At 36.4% G+C, this 18,810-nt stretch overlaps 4 protein-coding genes across 4 annotated transcripts; 2 read left to right on the top strand and 2 right to left on the bottom strand.

The window, feature by feature from the left end:
* The first annotated feature begins 63 nt into the window (after positions 1-63).
* Positions 64-4,724, top strand: LOC104782235 (protein VACUOLELESS1). The gene is made up of 16 exons (XM_010507110.3): positions 64-249; positions 355-1,234; positions 1,337-1,627; positions 1,888-2,027; positions 2,096-2,201; positions 2,282-2,374; positions 2,479-2,568; positions 2,663-2,776; positions 2,870-2,977; positions 3,081-3,154; positions 3,287-3,341; positions 3,475-3,656; positions 3,775-3,904; positions 3,990-4,092; positions 4,204-4,301; positions 4,394-4,724. Exons 2-16 carry the CDS (start codon positions 392-394, stop codon positions 4,541-4,543), a joined length of 2,577 nt encoding a protein of 858 aa, XP_010505412.2. The 5' UTR covers positions 64-249; positions 355-391; the 3' UTR covers positions 4,544-4,724.
* Positions 4,725-4,824: 100 nt separating this feature from the next.
* On the bottom strand, positions 4,825-8,393 carry LOC104782234 (neutral ceramidase 2). The gene is made up of 9 exons (XM_019244953.2): positions 7,689-8,393; positions 7,348-7,556; positions 6,919-7,248; positions 6,566-6,821; positions 6,190-6,460; positions 5,959-6,084; positions 5,808-5,871; positions 5,551-5,720; positions 4,825-5,459 (listed from the first exon to the last, which is right to left on the bottom strand). Exons 1-9 carry the CDS (start codon positions 7,982-7,984, stop codon positions 4,911-4,913), a joined length of 2,271 nt encoding a protein of 756 aa, XP_019100498.2. The 5' UTR covers positions 7,985-8,393; the 3' UTR covers positions 4,825-4,910.
* A 637-nt stretch (positions 8,394-9,030) lies between these two features.
* On the top strand, positions 9,031-11,497 carry LOC104782233 (uncharacterized). The gene is made up of 7 exons (XM_010507108.3): positions 9,031-9,409; positions 9,511-9,702; positions 9,948-9,999; positions 10,103-10,434; positions 10,519-10,660; positions 10,752-10,877; positions 10,966-11,497. Exons 1-7 carry the CDS (start codon positions 9,388-9,390, stop codon positions 11,348-11,350), a joined length of 1,251 nt encoding a protein of 416 aa, XP_010505410.1. The 5' UTR covers positions 9,031-9,387; the 3' UTR covers positions 11,351-11,497.
* A 38-nt stretch (positions 11,498-11,535) lies between these two features.
* Positions 11,536-14,304, bottom strand: LOC104782232 (ribosome biogenesis regulatory protein homolog). Its single transcript, XM_010507107.3, has 8 exons — positions 14,007-14,304; positions 13,390-13,540; positions 13,117-13,168; positions 12,857-12,985; positions 12,571-12,688; positions 12,107-12,290; positions 11,896-12,009; positions 11,536-11,799 (listed from the first exon to the last, which is right to left on the bottom strand). The coding sequence occupies exons 1-8, from the start codon at positions 14,099-14,101 to the stop codon at positions 11,674-11,676; spliced, it is 969 nt and encodes a 322-aa protein (XP_010505409.1). The 5' UTR covers positions 14,102-14,304; the 3' UTR covers positions 11,536-11,673.
* Between the last annotated feature and the right edge of the window lie 4,506 nt (positions 14,305-18,810).

The raw sequence follows: 18,810 nt of genomic DNA, 5'->3' as shown, positions 1-18,810 counted from the left end.
AAGTAATTATATAACAGAAAAATATCAAAAAGAATAAAAATGTATTTTTTAAAAAGCTAATTTATAAGAGGAAATTACGATGGTGCCCCTAAAAAGGAAAAAAAAAAAAAAAGGATCGTGGCTTGTTTGTTTTGTTCGTTCTAGGCTCTGAGCTCCGATCTCTCTTTCTCAAAACTCCGTCGTCAAATCCGTCGTCGACCCTTGTTCGATTCTACTGTTAGACCAAACGTTTGATTCCGATTTCTTAAAGTAAGTTTTCTTACAGATTGATGAACTTTGATTAGGGAATTGTAAAGCCTTTACCTTTATAGAATTAGGGAATTGAAAAAAACTCAAATCTTTTTAATGACCCAGGTTCTTTTGATTGCTCTCCTGTTCCTGAGGGAACAAGATGACGAACGTGTCTGTTGCTGCGGAGTGGCAGCTTCTCTATGATCGATATTATAGGAAGCCTGAGATATACCAAATGAGATGGAAACATGTAGATTTGAGTCGCAACAAAGTGGCTTGTGCCTCCTTTGGTGGTCCAATTGCAGTCATTCGAGATGACTCCAAGATTGTTCAACTATATGCTGAATCTGCTCTTAGAAAGCTCCGCATCTTTAACTCAGCAGGTCTACTTCTCTCTGAGACGATCTGGAAGCATCCCGGGGGACGTCTGATTGGAATGTCCTGGTCTGATGATCAGACACTGATTTGTATTGTACAAGATGGTACTATTTATCGTTACAACATCCACGCTGAGCTCATTGAGCCTAATATGTCAATGGGGAAGGAGTGCTTTGAGCAGAATGTGGTGGAGTGTGTCTTTTGGGGTAATGGTGTTGTCTGCTTGACAGAAGGAGGACAGTTGTTCTGTATCTCTGATTTCGACACGATGAAGCCTATTAAGTTGCCTGATGTGCCGGGGTTAACTGAAGACGATATGCTTCAGCCAACTTGCTTGGCTGTGAGGGAACCTAAGTACACGATGTCTGGGACTGTTGAGGTGTTGGTAGCAGTTGGCGATGAAATTTTCGGTGTCGAGGAGGACAGTGTCCAAACTTTTAGGGTTGATGAGCCTAGTGTTAACGAATCTGATGTGCAGGATACTGATTATGGGAATTTGATTGGACCGGTCCAGAAGATGATTGTATCACCTAATGGAAAATTTCTAACACTCTTCACTCATGATGGCCGGATTGTTGTTGTTGAAATGGAAACAAAACAAATTGCTATTGACTACAGTTGTGAGGTATACGTCATTTGAGAAGCTTGGTTCTTTCTTATAATGGAAATTGGTGGTCGTTTTGTAGTATGGTGACTTGACTATGTCTTTAATCGTATATTTTTCTAGTCAGCTCTTCCTCCACAGCAAATGGCATGGTGTGGTATGGATACTGTGCTGCTCTATTGGGATGAGGATTTAACGATGGTGGGTCCTTTGGGAGATCCTGTTCACTATTTCTATGATGAACCTGTAATTCTTATTCCGGAATGCGATGGAGTGAGAATATTATCTAACACGAGCCTTGAATTTCTGCAAAGAGTACCTGATTCTACTGAGTCAATCTTTAGGATTGGAAGCACATCACCTGCAGCTTTGCTATATGATGCTTTGGATCACTTTGACAGGCGAAGTGCTAAGGTATGTTTGTTACTGTAGACAAATAAAAAGAAGAAGCATAGGCATCTTAATGGTTCTCTGTAGCAGATGTTATATACACAGTCAAGTTTTTGTGTCTCAGTTCTTCCTGTTGTTGCTAATATTGTATTGTCAGGATAATATATTTAGGTTTAGAATGAATATGGTGTTCTTACAGATAAATGGAATGAGTTGAGAAGAATAGTTTATAATTACTGTTCTTAGTTCTGGCTGATGAAGTTGATTTGCTCTTCTTCTGTCAGGCAGATGAAAATTTGAGATTAATTCGTTCGTCACTGTCTGAGGCTGTTGAATCCTGTATTGATGCTGCTGGCCATGAGTTTGATGTAACTCGTCAGAGGGCTCTGTTACGAGCGGCAAGCTATGGACAAGCTTTTTGCAGGTTAGTCTTAAAAGAATTGACTTTCAGTATCGTAATTTCTGAGACTAACGCTCGGTGAGCTGCAACAGCAATTTCCAGCGTGAGCGTGTCCAAGAGACTTGTAGAACTTTACGGGTTGTAAATGCTGTTCGTGATCCTGATATTGGCATACCTCTTAGCATTCGGCAGTACAAGGTTTTTGCAAATTATATATTTGTCTCGTGAAAGAAACATTTGCAGCTACCCTTTCCTGATTATATTAATTTGGCGTGCAGTTACTGACACCAGTGGTTTTGATTAGTCGCCTTATTAATTCTAATCACCACCTCCTTGCTCTGCGGATATCTGAGTACCTAGATATGAATAAAGTGAGTCAGAGGATATTCTATCTTTCCCTGTGACACACTCCTTTATCTCCAATGTTTTACAAGCCTTATGGTCCTTATGATTTTCTGTTTTTGGCGTTATGTAGGAAGTGGTGATAATGCATTGGGCATGTGCAAAGATAACTGCTTCACCATCAACTCCAGATGCTCATCTTCTTGAAGTTTTACTTGAGAAGGTTCAAATACTAGTTTAGATTAGTCTTTGCAAGATATATAGAGAGAGATGGAGGAACTAATGGACTTATTAGGATTGTTGTCATTAAATTTCAGCTCCAACTATGCAGAGGAATATCTTATGCTGCAGTGGCCACTCATGCTGATAACTGTGGCCGTCGAAAGTTAGCTGCAATGCTAGTTGAACATGAACCACGCTCCACAAAACAGGTTTGCCTATCTAAGATGACCACCTCCCCATTCAGATTCCTAATGCAGAAGTAGGAGACATTCATGTTTCGTGGTCATTTAATGTAATCCCAGGTTCCTCTTTTATTAAGCATTGGGGAGGAAGACACTGCTTTAGTGAAAGCAACTGAGAGTGGTGACACCGACCTGATATATCTGGTCATCTTTCATATATGGCAAAAGGTCTCTGACTGATTAATTAGTGACATTTACACTTTTAACGATAAGTCTATATGATTTGCTATCAAACAAGAACTAACTGGTTTTTTATCTGTGGGGTTACCAGAGGCCTCCTTTGGAATTCTTTGCGATGATTCAAGGCAGAGTTTTGGCACGTGATTTATTTGTAGCTTATGCACGGTATGAAAATCTTCTATCTAGCATGCTTGATTAATTAAAACTGCATTTTTTCAAAACTTGGTTTAACCAAGCAGTTGTAATCAATATTATTTTGTAAGCATCTAAAGTTGTTATGAAATTTTCCTGCTGTAGGTGTCATAAACATGAATTTCTGAAGGATTTCTTCTTATCTACGGGCCAGATTCATGTACGATTTCATTATCAAGTTTTTCATTGATTTATTCTCTTAGTTCAGAAGCTAAACTGGACCAGTTTGTTAAAAGTTTTCTCCTGTTAATGACCATCAAATAAGTTCGTGTTTGATATTGTTGTTGTTTCAGGAGGTAGCTTTTCTTTTATGGAAAGAATCATGGGATATGGGGAAAAACCCAATGGCTAGCAAAGGATCTCCTCTATACGGTCCACGCATAAAGCTAATAGAAAAGGCCAGAAACCTTTTCTCTCAGACAAAGGAACACACTTTTGAGTCTAAGGCTGCTGAGGAGCATGCAAAACTCTTGAAGTAATCGTTGCAAGCCAATATGCTCTTTTTTTCTAAGCAGCCTGGCTGTACTGGAAACTTTATTTCAATGTTTTCGTTGCTCTTCATCTCATTGTCTTTTTTTGGTTACGTATTTCAGGATACAGAATGAGCTAGAAGTTAGTACGAAGCAGGCTATTTTTGTTGATTCAAGCATCAATGATACTATACGCACATGTATTGTCCTTGGTAATAATCGTGCTGCAATAAAAGTGAAGACAGAATTCAAGGTCTATAAGGATTTTTTTTTTCCCTGTTGTGCAATAGATGACTGTAAGATCGCCATCTTCACCACAATACCGTTTGAATTTTCAGGTCAGTGATAAAAGATGGTACTTTCTTAAAGCATTTGCTCTGGCTACAATCAAAGACTGGGCAGCACTTGAAAAGTTTTCAAAGGAAAAGAGACCACCAATGGGTAATTTTACACAGCATCATCTAGTGCACTGATGTTAAGACTTAAGCGTGTAGACAAAGTCATTTTTTGGTCTATATCGTGTTTTAACTGGCATATATATCATGAATGAAGGGTTCCGTCCATTTGTGGAGGCATGCATTGATGCTGATGAGAAAGCGGAAGCTCTAAAATACATCCCCAAATTGTCAGATCTTGTGGAAAGAGGCGAGGTCTGTCCTACATATAAAACATGTACAATTCAAGATTTGTAAAATCTATCAAACCCTTTAGTGTGAGTTTTGTGTTTTGTGGCTTCTCTCAGGCTTATGCTCGTATTGGAATGGCAAAGGAAGCGGCTGATGCAGCGGCTCAGGCAAATGATGGAGGAGAATTGCTGGAGAGATTCAGGAAGACATTTTCACAGAATGCTATTTTCGATACCTTGAAAATCCCTTTCCAAGGAACTTCCTAGCTTCAAAGTCCTCAAGTTACAGCGAGGTGAAGATTTTTGTTGATTGTAAGATTGTAACTAAAACTCATCAGAGAAGTGTGTAAAATAGTACAAGTGAGATAATTCAATGATGTGAGAAAAAAGTGGAGTTGGTTCTCCAGGTTGCATAAACACCAATATAGTGGCTCCTCTGTTGACAAAATACATCATCCAGTTCCATTTTATTCGTCGTCTTCACTATATTGGTTGAACTCTTGATATTTAATGTTACAGGAAGCCTGAGATATTTGATATCATTTTGATGGATAAGTCAACTCAGATTTCTCTTTTTTTATTTGATAAATTATACACTATGCAGTGATATGTTTACTTATGTAGTAATATAATGTCATACAACTACAAAGGCGCTAGAAGTGCCAGAGAAGCTACTAATGGTTCCAAACAGCGACTTAGAAGCTCCATAATGTCTTATCCTATAAACTCCGGCGGCCGCAGACTGTGGTACCCTCCACTCAATGGTTGCTTGGCTCTCCGGGCTCAGCTTAGCAGGCCTTGACCACTTAAACTTCAGACTGAAGTCATCGTCGTCGTACACTGGAACCCATGTCCCTCCATCTTGCAGCGTCTCCACCACAGCGAAAGATCCTTCCGTCAACAAATCGTTTCGAGGACACCCCGACCAAAACGTAGCGTTCACTTGCTGACCTCTCCTGAACGTTGACTTTGGAGGTACATCAGCTTTGACGTCTCCGAAGCTGACTCCTAGAGGAGTAGAGTCTACGACCACAGGGGATAGTAAACTGATCTGTTTGTCTAAAAGGTCAGGAGGTTGCGGACCACGTGGGAGTGTTTGACCGTTAACCAAAGCTGTGGCTAGTTTCTTGAACTCTTGGATATAAGCAGTGAGTGTGTGTGGTCCGTATAACGTTGAAGCTCCCTGAAAAAAATCCAAGACAAGCTGTTAAGTTAAGCATAGTGGCGTGACATGTAAACAAAGTTGAATCAAGGGAGATGGTGTTTTTACAAACCTCGTATCTTTGAACCTCGTATTCTTCAAAAGTGGCAATGTATTGAGAATACGTGTTGGTGAGACCTGCGATCACGACATGGAGATTGTTGCCAAATTCCTTGCTGTCTAAAGAGATGAGGAAAGACTTCACAGCGTCACGGAGACGTCTTCCAGCCATTGTGGTGAACTCTGCATCCAATAACATATCCATCCCAAGTTTAGGCTTTTTAGCTCTTTTGGAAACGAGTAAGGAAGAGAGAGAGTCTTATTATCTACCTCCGGGGACACTAAGGATGACTAATTGGCCAATGCGAAGCATCTGAATCGGAAGAATCGAAGGCTGTAGTTCATGCAGTTAACAGTCAATACACTTAAACTTCAAATCTTTGATCTGTCATAAGGAGAAACACAGAATGGAGCCACTCACCGCCCAGTCATATGGTTCTTTCATCTCACCAGTGTCAAGTAAAATGGGTTTTGGTTTCTGGCATTGGACCTGTCCCGGACCGGGAGTTCTCAACACGTTCCTCACTAGTCTCCAAAAGACATTACCCTTAAAAAAAAGAGAATAACATAAGAAAGCAAATCTTTTTGCTAAAGAAAGATTCACAGAGAAACAAGAAAATGATGGCTGAATAAGCTTGCTTAATTTAGTTACCTTATCATCTCCTTGTTTGAAATCAAACGCACCTGGACCATCAGTTGTTCCCGCAGCAAAACCAAACCCCATTGCAGCTGGACATGTTTTAACCGTCTCAGAGCCGCCGCCTGCTTTAGGAACTGTGACATCAAGATTTGAGAAATCTAGATACGCATGTTGGTAACCAATTTTGCCCTGCAGCTTCTCTGTAGCTTTGTTAAAAAGTCCTACTGCCATTTTGAATTGCTTTTCTCCAATGATACGTGTACTCTCAAATTCATCAGGGTAGCTACCAAAAAAAGAAAGCACAGAACGCTAATTAAAATGTGCAAAAGATAGAATTAGACACAGAGGAAAAACATAAGAAAATCAAGAAGCAGTATAATATATATACCCTGGACCACGGCCATAGCATAATTCGTTTTGTCCATTGCAGGTACTGTGATTAAAATCACAAGGCAGGCCAGTGTCAATGCAAAACGTACCAAGAGTATTTGGACTCACATCACCACAGTTTGATTGACAGAAGGCAGAGACAAATCTACGCTTTGAACCGTTTCTTACTCGGACTTTAGCATCAAGGAGAGACTTATCCACAAAACGTCCTTTAGAGGACTTATAAGTAGCTGCAATATCCAAAAGTCTACTCTCTGAAACAAAGAAATAACAAAACCATAACTTTCATACACATGACTGCAAATGTAGAATTGCTACATTAGGTAACTTCAAGATAAGGATTAAACTTACGGTTTTTGCTAACATCAGAAACAATGGTTGATACTCGCCGAGGGATATTTCTTGAGCTATCTGAATTCTTCTGTCCATTCTCAAACCAGTCCTCCATAAACCGCGCAGCTGCGCCTTTGTTATCTCCACTAATCAACGAGTTAGTCCGGCTCATGGAAGTCCCATGAGTAGCAAACCAGTTAAAGCTACCAATAGGTCCCAACTGAGAATCAACAAACTTAACAAGTGTCATTTCTTTGTCAACGTTATACTTATATTTACTCCTCTCAGCTGCAGGGTTGTTCAGGTAGGAACTCGGACTTCGATTTACGCCAGCATCCAATAAATCCCCTATAAAACCATCCCACACAAACACACACAATGGTTTACCAAACACAGAAAAATTCTCAACACCATTAAAGGAAACAAGAGAAAAGATTGTAACTTTACCTTTATTAACAAAAGCAGAACCAGGACGTAGGCTTTCGTGAGCTTGGATGATGCTTTGCTCAATGCCGTTAACAACAACGTCAAAAGATTGACGAACAAATCCAAGAGAGGTCACGATATATGTGACGTACTGAAGATATCCTCCTGGTCCAGCGTGCGTGTGAATCCCACTTATTGCTACATTCTTCTCTGTGTAAAGATCACCATACCTGCAAATGATTCACCATCACAAATTCGTATTGATTCGTTCAAAATTCAACTAACACTCTTTCTCAAAGATCAAATCTTTAGCTAATGAAAATGTCAAGATTCTAGCTTAACCGAAGATTCTTGAAGCTAACCTTGCTTTGAGCCGTTCAAGAACTTTGATTGTGACGATTTGAGAAGCCATACAGGCGTCAAGATTCACAAAGGCGACGCGGTTACCTTGTGGCTCAGCGACGATGAAGGCACGAGCTCGTAAACGGAAATGAATACCAGAAGCAATTTGATCTGAGTTAGCGTATCCCATCATGTTGACGTCAGCTGCAGGACCAGTGATGTCATAGCTTCCAACACCAATTAAGTACTCAGAAGACGAATAACTCGCTCTCGAAAGAACAAGAAAGAGTAGAAACAATGGCACTGAGACGGCCATGGTTGGAGAGCGAGCTTGAGAGGGAAGAAGAAAGAGGACAGAGAATGCGAATCTTAGAGGGGAGAATCACACACGAGAATGAGTAGTGAGGGGATTTGAGAGAGATAGCGCCATGAAAGATTGAGGAAATCGGAAAGGCGTGAGTGAGTGATTTGAGTGGGAGAGAGAGAGAGAGAGAGAGAGAGAGAAAGAATTCAAATGTGGACGCGAGTGGTTGTCGGTAAGTAGTGCTCAAACCATTACCAAACCAAACTCGCTCGCTCTGTCTACTCTACTCTGTCATCAATTCATTTGTCTCATATTTAAAACCGCGTCATATAGTAAATTTTAGTCATGATTTTGCATTCTGCATTCTCACCCAATTTCTCTACTTATGTATTATATAATGAGAGATAAACAGACCGGCAATGCAATTATCTATCGTGCGATTTGATTATTCTTCTTCCGTTTACTTTGTCAGTGGGTGGTTCACTTAATTTAGGGGTACTTCGTGTCTCTATCCATTTTCTTAATACATATCAAGACCAAAGAGAAAAAACAAAACTCAAACTATGTTTACTAGTTGTTTCCAATAGGATATTATATAGAGATGCTCAAAGAGGCGAGAAAAGCTACGTGACTTAGTGGACATAGGAGAAACGAAAGTCATGCTCATGACTATTGTGAGATTCGTGTAAATGATATCTCAACTCAACACTCGAACATAGAAACATACACACCAAAAACTACATTAGCGTCTCGAGTCTTGTAATAATAAATAGTTCATAAGAAGCTGTAAACATTATATTGATGCGAGGATCATGGATCTAGATATATTGTTGGTCCGGACATGGCACAACAAAAGAAATGTCAAAATACCCCATTTTGTGATCACTCCGGAATATGTTTGCTAGACAAACGAAGATGCTCTTCATAAAAATAATTCAGGTCAACAACTATCATAATCAGACGAAAAATGTTTTTTTGTAAATAATTGAAATCGGTTGGAATGATGTTTTATATATTCAAGGGTTTTAAATATGAACGGAATGAAAGAACATGAAAACAGATTTGTTGGCGAGATGCCCCATCCATGTGTAACACAACCTCCTTAAAGCTAGTTTGTCTCTCTCCATAATTACTTAAAAACATTAAAAAAAAAAAAAAAGTGGGTGAAATCTTCAACGGTTCCACACGTGGCATTTAAGGACCCGGTTCTACCCGAACCTTATCTGATCCGACCCAACCCGGTTCGACCAAACCCGACAACAAAACCCGCTTCTCTCTCTCTGTTTCTTGTAATGTAATGAAATTTCCTCAACACGGAGAAGAAGAAGAAGAAGAAGATCGAATTGTAGTACTCTCTAAGAAAACATCTCTAAAAATTTATCTCTTTTTGGAAGACAAGAGAGAACTTGTAATCCATGGATAAGCCTCTGCTTTCAGGTAATTCACAAATTCAGAAGAAACTTATCATCTCCTCTGTGTAAAAATCTCCTTTTGAGTTCTCTGTTTCATAATCTATCTTTTCGAAATTCTCATTTTAGGATCAGAGAAAACGAATGAATCCGAGAGATGGGATTCGTACCAGTACCTACAGAGAAACAGCTCCTCTGCTCGTAACCCTTCTTTCGCCGGAGCTGGCGTCACCGTCGATGAAATCCGTACCGCTTCCGCTGTTTCTGATCCTCCCTCTCTCTATCCTCCTGTTATAAAAACCCCCGTTTCATTACCCACTCGTAAGTCTCATTAGATCTTTCCTGATCCTTCAAAATTGTGTATTGCCCTGCCTTTTAGTTTGTTGATTGATCAGCTTTGTTTTTCCTCTGGCTTTTGATTTTTGATCATCAAAAAAATGTGAAAGTTTCATCATTTACTATAATCATCACTTCATCTCTCTCGAGGTTCTTAAAAGTTTCGGGCTTTATGAAAAAGTCGATTTACATTAGCTCTGTTTATTATGCTTGGCGTTTCACATTCACAGCTCAAGCTATTGGTTATCCAACTGCATCTGGAGCAGGTCATGAATTGCAAAGGTAAGTCTAGTGATTACATGGTCCTTACGTTTGATCTTCTTTGCTGTTTTTATCTAGCACTAGCTAAAGGTGTGTTGAACTTATGTAAATTCATTTTTTCCAGGCAGTTTCTTGATGAGATTGAAATAAGGGAGCTGCTTCTTGATCATATTGGTCACCGTTGCTGTTGGGGAAGCCGTCCTGCTCGTACATGGAAGATTCGTTCTGTCGAAGACTGCAATGTTTATGTGGGAACTCTTGACACTTTCATTGAGGAGAGGGAAGCTTTAGCACAGACAGTGCCTTTCAGTGGTGGAAATTTCAGTGGAAAGAAACATGGAGCTGAACCAGGGTTATGGGAACTTGACCTGAGATCGCAGTTTCCTACTCTGTTTGTTCCGTATAAAGAAACTCAAGTCCCGGTTCCTAATTCTGAGACTGTTGAGAAGTGCAAAAGTAACAATATTTATGTTTATGACTACCATTAGGACAATTTGAATCTTGTAGAGACTGATGAGGCTCGGTATAATTCATCCACAGGTTGTACAGGAAGAGGAGATGTAGTATGTCCAACATGCAATGCCGATGGAGACCCGGGATATTACAAGGAGAATCAAGTGATGAAGTGTTCCGCTTGCTATGGAAGAGGTTTGGTTGCTCATAAAGATGGATCTGACACAATGTAAGTTCATATAAAGAAGTCAAGTTTCACTTTGATGGTTGCAATATGCAAGCTGTGGCTCTATTCACAGAAAACCTTCTTTTCTCCACAGATGCACAGACTGTAGTGGTAAGGGAAAGCTTCCTTGTCCCACTTGCCAATCTCGCGGGTTAATTAAATGTCAGACTTGTGACAGTACTGGTTCTCTTCTTACAAGCAGTATCGCAGTTGTAAGATGGTAAGTTTTACAAATTCTTACAGAACATATAATAGCTTTGTGTAGCAGCAATTGTAAGATTTGATTTTTATTTTCGGGGGTTTGACAGGAAGACTCTGTCGAAGCGAAAGGTGAGTGCAACTAGAGGGGCTGGTTCAGTACCAGAAGAAGTATTTGACAGAGCAGAAGGAGTTCAGCTTTGCAACACACAAGCTTACCAGTGCTCGCCAGCATACTTTGCAGACTCATATTTCCTCAACAGGTTCTCCTCAGAAGTTATCTCATTAAGAGCTGAAGTTCCACCGCCGGCGAATGTGGTATGCGAGAGACACACCATATCTGTTGTGCCTGTTACTCGGGTCACCATGGAAGACCGTGGGAAAGCATTCAGCTTTTACATAATCGGTTTTGGTAAAGAGATATACTTGAAAGATTATTACCCAGCAAGGTTCTGTTGGGGTTTGTGTCCTTGTCTTGAGTGGTTAAAGGTTTGAAAAAACAGAGTTGATCTTTGTTCTTGTCTACTTGAATGTAAAGACACAAGAGAGAATGCTTGTAAACAGAGGAGTAAATGTGGTATATGTGTATTATTGTGGCCAAAAGACAATTACATTGGGAAATTGAGAGCTTCAAAGTGAAAATTATACTGGATTTCTAGACCTTGTGAGCTTTAAAATTGTTTTATGGTGCAGAATGAAGTCAATATGATTAAAATAAACGTAAACATAAAGTATTACTGTAACAGATAGGGAGCAACTCAAAATTTGTTTTGTGATAGAAGTTGGAGACAGATAGAAGAAGAGTAAATAGAGTCTCTTCACTTGGCTTTGTTGGCAGGCTTCTTGGTGATGTCCTTCTTAGGTTTCAAATTGTCTGATCGTCCTGACTTGTCTGACCTTCCTGACTTCTTCTTCTCCTTCTTGACGTTGTACATGTTTATCGCCTAAATCACATATTATATACAACAGATTAACACAATCTTTTCACATACAAACATCAGAGGCAATAGACCAAAACCAGAGATGAGTTTTGGTTTTACCTTGCCGACATTGAGGATCTCATGCGAATGCTTTGAGAATATCTTGCTAAGTACATTATTAGTCTGTTCTTTTTCTGGGTTAACAGCCCCGCGCCCTGCTACAACCGGTAAATACTGCAAAAATCCCACACAAATATCATCAACAGATATGGTCATTTAGTATTCTCTGTTACATGTCGAAAACTTGATTAAAGGAGTATTGCTGAAATACCTGGTGATGTTTGCTCTGCTTCTTAGGAGGTTTCTCACCAGGCAACTTTTTATCGAATTTTCCACCACTAGCTGTTGAAGTAGCGGCTAAACCTGCTACGTCTCCTAATTCATCCTTTCCAATTTTCTTTGGTTGGGATTTCGTGCCTGATATGGGTAATGATGTTGCAGCAAGTTGGACATGACTGCAAAGATTGTTGACCCAGTTAAATATCAAAAACCATGAAACAGGTAGTATGATACCCCACGTTGAGCATAAAAATGAACAGCTCAAACCATAAAACTGTAAAATGCATTGACAAATAAAAAGCAACTAATCAAGCTTAAGCTCATAAAGACGGAGCTAGGATTGACTTATAAATTTCTTTCCGTCAGATAAAACTAAAAAGTTTAGCAAACTATATTGGTATGCTATCTCAGGCAAGGATAACATTTGCGATATACCAATCAAAGAAGCTGTTTTACCTCGGTAAAGCACCAGCTTTTTCAGCTGCCTTTAAATTCTGAAGTCTATTCTTTTGTTGCTTTCCCACTCTCTTCTTTTTCTCGTCTAGTCTCTTGGCAAAAGGATCTTCTCCTGGTTCTGCAGTTATCCAAAAGCTTTCATAAATAGTAGGAAAATACAACTTGTAATGCAACTCCATATAAAGTCTTCACACTCAAAGAGATTAGATTTCAACAATGTATCTAACAAGATTAATCTTGGTGCCAAAACAACAAAGATAAAGATAATTTTTCCCTCAACACCTACCATCTGTTGCCTTTGCTTCAATAATGGGAACATCATTATCATCGTTAACACGGTCGTAACCATGGCGACGCTTAAACTGATCAGTTTGTTCGTCCCAGACAACTTTGTCCTTCTTGCGCTTCTGTATACCTAAAAACAGAAGCAAGAACAATTTCAAACAAAATAAACATCAGTAACTTCAAACTATAGAACAAAGAGGTCGTCAACCAATCTAAATCTCAAGCTTGCAATCTTCAAGAGAATTTCTCAAATAGCCTTACCTTTCTTAAGCGCAAATTCTTCCCACTTTGTAGGAGGCTTAGGCCTTGGAACCTGGGAAACAAAAAAGAGAAGGTTAGCATACTTAATTACGTTCGTAAAATAAGTGATGAGCAGATTATGAACACCCTTGTAAGATGCTAGATATGTTAAGATCATACAAGATGCATCTAAAACTGGTTGCATCCATGTGTAGTCTAATTTTGCAAACTCCCAAAACCCATACTATAACAACATCCAGTGTTGGTAGTGACAACTAAAAAAGAAGGTCTTACATGTTTCTCTCTAGGAAGTTTGGTAGTAGGAGGAGGCAACTGGACAATAGGACCATCATTAGTTTCAGTTGAAGTAAAGTTGAAAAGAGCGTTAGCTATTGCCTGAACAAGTTTTCTGCTCTCCTCAATGCACTCCTTCACAAGCTCCTCCCTAATATAATTCGAAGAAACAATCATCAAGGATAGCAACAAAATAAACTCTAAACAAGAAACAAGTAACTCAACATAAAACAATATTATGTGATAGCGACACAGCATTGTTTTAATTAGATAAGATTGTAACTCAGAAAGATGATTTAACTCCCAAAACTACAAACAGCACCGAGAGAGGTCGCTGAAATTAACAGCCAACACACAACTTTTTCAATTGGTTCATGGTTTAAGGTACTTAAATAGAACATAAAGTCTATGAAAAATCAAAGCTTTTCTATGAAAAAATGCATATTTCACTTCTCTAATTCAGTAATCGTTAGTATGAAGCTAAACCCACCTTCAATCATCTAATCAATACAAAAAATATGTATATGTATATATATATATATATCAAGCCGCCGCCGCCGCCGTTAAAAAACTTAACACAAGGTTCAGGGAAATAGATAAGACGAGAAAGGACGAACCTTGAAGAAGGAGCAGAAGGGAAACGATGATTCGGATTGAAACCTAGGAGATTTCCGACATCGAGATGGTATATTTGGTCTGTCTCCGTCTCCATGTCTTTTCTCCGGCGCAGTGTTTTGGAATTGAGAGTGGGGAGGTGAGGCAAACAAAAAAACCCAAACTGTTTTTTAGGGTTTTGCGATATTTTGAGTTAAAAACCTTCCTCTCTCTCTCTCTCTCTCTCTCTCTCTCTCTCTCTCTCTCCAACTTAAATAACGGAAATTTGCAAATAAATCCTTTTTCTTACCCTAACCATTCAAAAATATATTCAACTTTCAAAATTTAACATTTAAGTACAAAACGTTTTTTTTTTTCTTTTCTTAAAACAAATAAGTACTCTTTTTTTTTTCACAAATTAAAAAAACAAATAAGTACTCATTCATTTAGTCATTACTCAGTTTTAGTCACACGATCGTTATTGGTTGTTGTAAAACTAACAAAAATCTCTAAACTTATATTAAGAAATTCCAAATTTTTCACAAATTCTTACCCGACCCGACATTTCGAACATGGAACGGTCCATTTAAGGTTTGAGGTCGAGACCCAAGACTAATCTTTTGAATAGTAAGTTTTGGGTTCACTTGAAAATTTTGTAAAATGTCTTTTTTTTTGTTTTTGTTTTTTGTCAACAGTAAAATGTCTTCGAAATAATGTTTATCCAAAAGGTAAAAAAAAAATGTTTATCCAAAAGGCTAAAAAAGACAATAGAGTAGAGAATCGTCTTGATCATGCTTAAGGGGATCAACTTGTTAAGAAGGTAATGACTGAACCTATAGTTCCACATATCACATATGTTGAGTTTTTTTTATAAAGATTTATTAGAATAAGTCAGTATATATATAGGATTTTATTTGTATTTTATAGCGAGTATAGTTGTTTCTTTCAAATAGTCCATTAAGTTCCAACTACAATTAGAGATGATTCAACTTTTCAGAAGAACAAATACATGTGAAAATTTAGCCTCAACAAAAATCTTGATTTATACAAGAACATGATCGAAGGTACAAAGAAGTAAAACAATGCTCCTGTCCAGCTAATCACACCGATTTGTGCGTGCGTATGTCTTCGTTATGTTCACTCTTCACCTGCAACGATCGGATTCCGCAACGATCACTTCCCAAATAAATCATTTCAGTGCAGCATGAACACACATTTGAATTTTATGTCGATTGTAACAAAATTATTCTTGCTCTCTTCACTTCTTTCTTTGGAAGAAGAATGGTGGCGTGTCTTTATGTCATTATATACTCCAATAGTTCTTTCCTTTCTTCAAGAAAGAACTAACTAAATCACCAAACTAGTTTTTTAAAATACTTCTTAAGAAATAATTAAAAAAAAAAAAAAGACGCATACATCATCCACAAATAAGAGATTTCCATATAAAACCAAAATCTTCTACGATTCCTTCTTCTAGTTGCATTTTCGCCTTAAGAAACACAATTCTACCGTTTCTATATGATTGGTTAATTCACAAACGAAATCTTGTTATAAAAGCAATTTTATCTTAACATAGGTCATCAAGTTCTAAAAGATAAACAAAACGCCTATCATTGATCTACAATATACGTACATTCATTTACATCCAAAATCTGTTTACATACGACAATATTCATAGAATACAAGTATGATTTTTAATTTTCTAGCACAACACATTATATTTTGTGTATACCTCGTCCCAAAGATATACAAATGATTTTGGTACTTGACTTACGCAAATGACAAGTTCACATGTTGGATCGAGATAGATCGTGTATCGGCCGTCTGATTCGGATCCAACGGCCATCAAAGGCACGAAGAAGATGCAGAATGACGAATTTCACGCTGGTGCTTTTGCCGACCGGCTTGAGATCCGCAAAGTGTTTGGAATGTATACACGTGGTAGCAAGAGATAGGAGGCTGATGATGTACGTGTCCAATTATATTGGCTGCAAATCTAAGGTTTGCCCCACATGATAACATCTTAATCAAATGTAAATTGTACGTTTTTTATTTTCTTGTGTAAAAAATTAGCTAAACCTGAAACATTTAAAGGAAAAGATAACGCTTTTTAAAACATGTAGTGATAGCAACTAAGTTGGATTGTTCATTTTTCCAAATTTAAAAAATCGTAATAATAATAATTAAGAGTAAACGAACGACATGTGTGGCGTGGCACATTCGCACATGTAGGGGTGTGGGGTGAGTTAGTGGATCGGGTATGAACCATTCTTGTTGTGGGATAGGTTAGAACTATACTTTTAAGATGGTAAATATAAAGTTGTGATGATTCTTAAAAAATTGTAAGATTAATGCATGTATTTAATAAAGGGTGATTGTATGTATATATACTGAATTAGGTCTGCCAATAGAGAAGAGTTTACACTTTACAAACTCAAGAAAAGTAAGAAATTAATTTAGATTAAAACGTTTAGTCTTTTGTTTCAAAACGTATTTAAAAACAAGAAAGCAAAAACGTTCTCTCTGCGATCTTAATCTTATGGACAATTTGTTTTTTTTTTTTTTGTTAAATCTTATGGACAATTTGTTTCATGCAAAGATCGATCTTGAAGGAGTTTGCACTCTCTTCCATCTCCGGCCAATAACCTTTTATGCGTAGTATCTTTACCCGAAAAAGGTCTTGTTTATTGTCTATGGTGAATTAAGAAGAGACAAATATAAGATATCATTTGACCACTTCAACCCGATCGAGGCTTTTGTTATTTACATCGTTCGTGACAATTGGTGTTCTATGATAAATTGATAATATATTCAGGGGTTCCTATCTCAAAACTCATCACGGACGCTAAAATTAACATATGCGGATTTGGAGGCCGAACATAAAAGATTCATTTTGGATTATGAAGAACAGAAGAAGGATATGGAGCATCTAATATAAAGAAACTCGAAAAAAGAGGAAGATAAATATAATCTTATGGTGACCAAAAAAAAAATCTAATCTTATAAGATTATAGCAAAAATTATATATATTAGCGTCCGACTTTTTCGTCGAGGAGCATTGTGTAATAGAATTTATTTTTCATTTGTAAACAACTGCAATGTGTAGTTTAGTGTTCTCTTTTTTTTTCCGTCTAAAAGGAATTTATATAGATGATAAATAGTAATCTTTACAAAAAGTTTCTGTTAACCATACAGGAAATAGAACATCCACTATATAATAAAACGGAAGTACACAACTTTTTTTTGTATACTATATAATAGATATATTTATGATTTTTTTATTATAAACTTGTGACATAGATGTATCATAATATATGGGTTAGTCTGATTTTTGGTAAGTAAGGATAGTATAGATTTAGTTAATTAGTAACATATAAATCAATTATAGGTAACATTTAAAAGATAAGGAAATCTCTCAACCTAATTAAAACAAAAATATGTGATTCTTCTTTCACATTTATTTTATTTTATATTTAAATTATTTTATTTTTTTATCTAATATATTTAGTTAATAAAATTTATGATTTTTTCTGCATATGATGTAATTTTTTTTTAAACAGAAATATATTGCTCAACTGATGAATAAAGAAAAATATACAAAATGCCCTACATCACCTAAGAAAACTAGGCAATGATTCAAAGTCATATTAATAAAAAAGAGACCAAAATGATTCTGAATACGAATGAGCAGAAACCTTGATTTATCAGGCATTGAAATTAAAAATGTTATGCATTTTATTATGGTTTTTTATTTTAAAGAATTTCAACTTTTAATAACTTTAAAAATTCAAATGTATAACTTTTTAAAAATTTTAAAGATTATGACTATTTCAATTATTAAAACATTTATCTTTTTATAAAATGTTTAAGATATGAATAATATTTAAACTTTATAAGAAGTTCAAATATTATAAGTATTTCAATTTCTAAAATAATAAAATTTATTCAAACATTTTAAATTTTAATAATATATACGAATTAAAATATCACCTGATGGGTTATATGGCATGACATGTTTGAGTTGATATTAATAAAAAATTAAAATGTCATTAATTCGTTGCTATACGGGTAAAATATCATTTCATTATTTTGTGAACTTTTTAAAATTTTTATAGATTATTAATATTTCAATTATTAAAACATTTAATTTTTATAATTGTTTAAGATATTAATAACATTTAAACTTTATAAGAAGTTCAAATATTATAAGTAGTTCAATTTCTAAGAAAAAAGAAACTTTATTAAAACATTTTAAATGTTAAAAATATATTTAGATTTTTATGAAGTTTTTTCTGCAGTGTACAACAAATTAAAATATTACACGACGTGTTATATGGCTAGACATGTTTGAGTAGATATTAATAGAAACTTAAAATATCATTAATTCGGTGCTACATGGATAAAATATCATCTTATTATTTTGTTAACAATATGAATATTAGATTAATAAACGTATCTAATTAAATCTATTAATTAATACTGTAACAAAATAACTAATATGCGGTATAGTGTAGGTTAAGTCATATAATTAACAATCAAAATACAATATATAATTTTAGAAACTAAACAAATCAAATAAAATTAACAAACAGAAATTAATATTTTTATCAAATAACTTAAACTGCATTGTACCGCAGGTTAAAATCTAAATCTACTAGAATAGATCTTACAAAATAGATGTTATTTTCATAAGTTATATTCAACATATGATTTCATTGCATAGTGTTTGAGCAAAGAAAAAAAAATTTAAACAAATAAAACAATCATATATATATAACACTTTAAATAAAAATTATAAAATAAATAAAATAAATGTTAACCCGTGCT

Source organism: Camelina sativa, chromosome 4 (genome assembly GCF_030686135.1).
Source record: "Camelina sativa cultivar CO46 ecotype springtype chromosome 4, ASM3068613v1".
In the NCBI taxonomy this organism is placed as follows: Eukaryota; Viridiplantae; Streptophyta; class Magnoliopsida; order Brassicales; family Brassicaceae; genus Camelina; species Camelina sativa.
Note: the sequence above shows the minus strand (reverse complement) of the source record. Positions and strands in the feature narration are given on the sequence as shown.

Excerpts from the sequence above, each read along its gene's own strand:
- LOC104782234 (XM_019244953.2), bottom strand. The coding sequence starts at position 7,984 with ATGGCCGTCTCAGTGCCATTGTTTCTACTCTTTCTTGTTCTTTCGAGA. Across the intron at positions 6,822-6,918 it reads TTCTGATGTTAGCAAAAACC|AGAGTAGACTTTTGGATATT; the intron begins GTAAGTTTAATC and ends TCTTTGTTTCAG. Across the intron at positions 6,085-6,189 it reads TCAAACAAGGAGATGATAAG|GGTAATGTCTTTTGGAGACT; the intron begins GTAACTAAATTA and ends CTTTTTTTTAAG.
- LOC104782235 (XM_010507110.3), top strand. The coding sequence starts at position 392 with ATGACGAACGTGTCTGTTGCTGCGGAGTGGCAGCTTCTCTATGATCGA. Across the intron at positions 2,375-2,478 it reads AGTACCTAGATATGAATAAA|GAAGTGGTGATAATGCATTG; the intron begins GTGAGTCAGAGG and ends GGCGTTATGTAG. Across the intron at positions 2,777-2,869 it reads AACCACGCTCCACAAAACAG|GTTCCTCTTTTATTAAGCAT; the intron begins GTTTGCCTATCT and ends ATGTAATCCCAG.
- LOC104782232 (XM_010507107.3), bottom strand. The coding sequence starts at position 14,101 with ATGGAGACGGAGACAGACCAAATATACCATCTCGATGTCGGAAATCTC. Across the intron at positions 12,010-12,106 it reads AGCAGAGCAAACATCACCAG|TATTTACCGGTTGTAGCAGG; the intron begins GTATTTCAGCAA and ends GGATTTTTGCAG. Across the intron at positions 11,800-11,895 it reads AGATCCTCAATGTCGGCAAG|GCGATAAACATGTACAACGT; the intron begins GTAAAACCAAAA and ends TATGTGATTTAG.
- LOC104782233 (XM_010507108.3), top strand. The coding sequence starts at position 9,388 with ATGGATAAGCCTCTGCTTTCAG. Across the intron at positions 9,703-9,947 it reads CCCCGTTTCATTACCCACTC|CTCAAGCTATTGGTTATCCA; the intron begins GTAAGTCTCATT and ends TCACATTCACAG. Across the intron at positions 10,000-10,102 it reads GCAGGTCATGAATTGCAAAG|GCAGTTTCTTGATGAGATTG; the intron begins GTAAGTCTAGTG and ends CATTTTTTCCAG.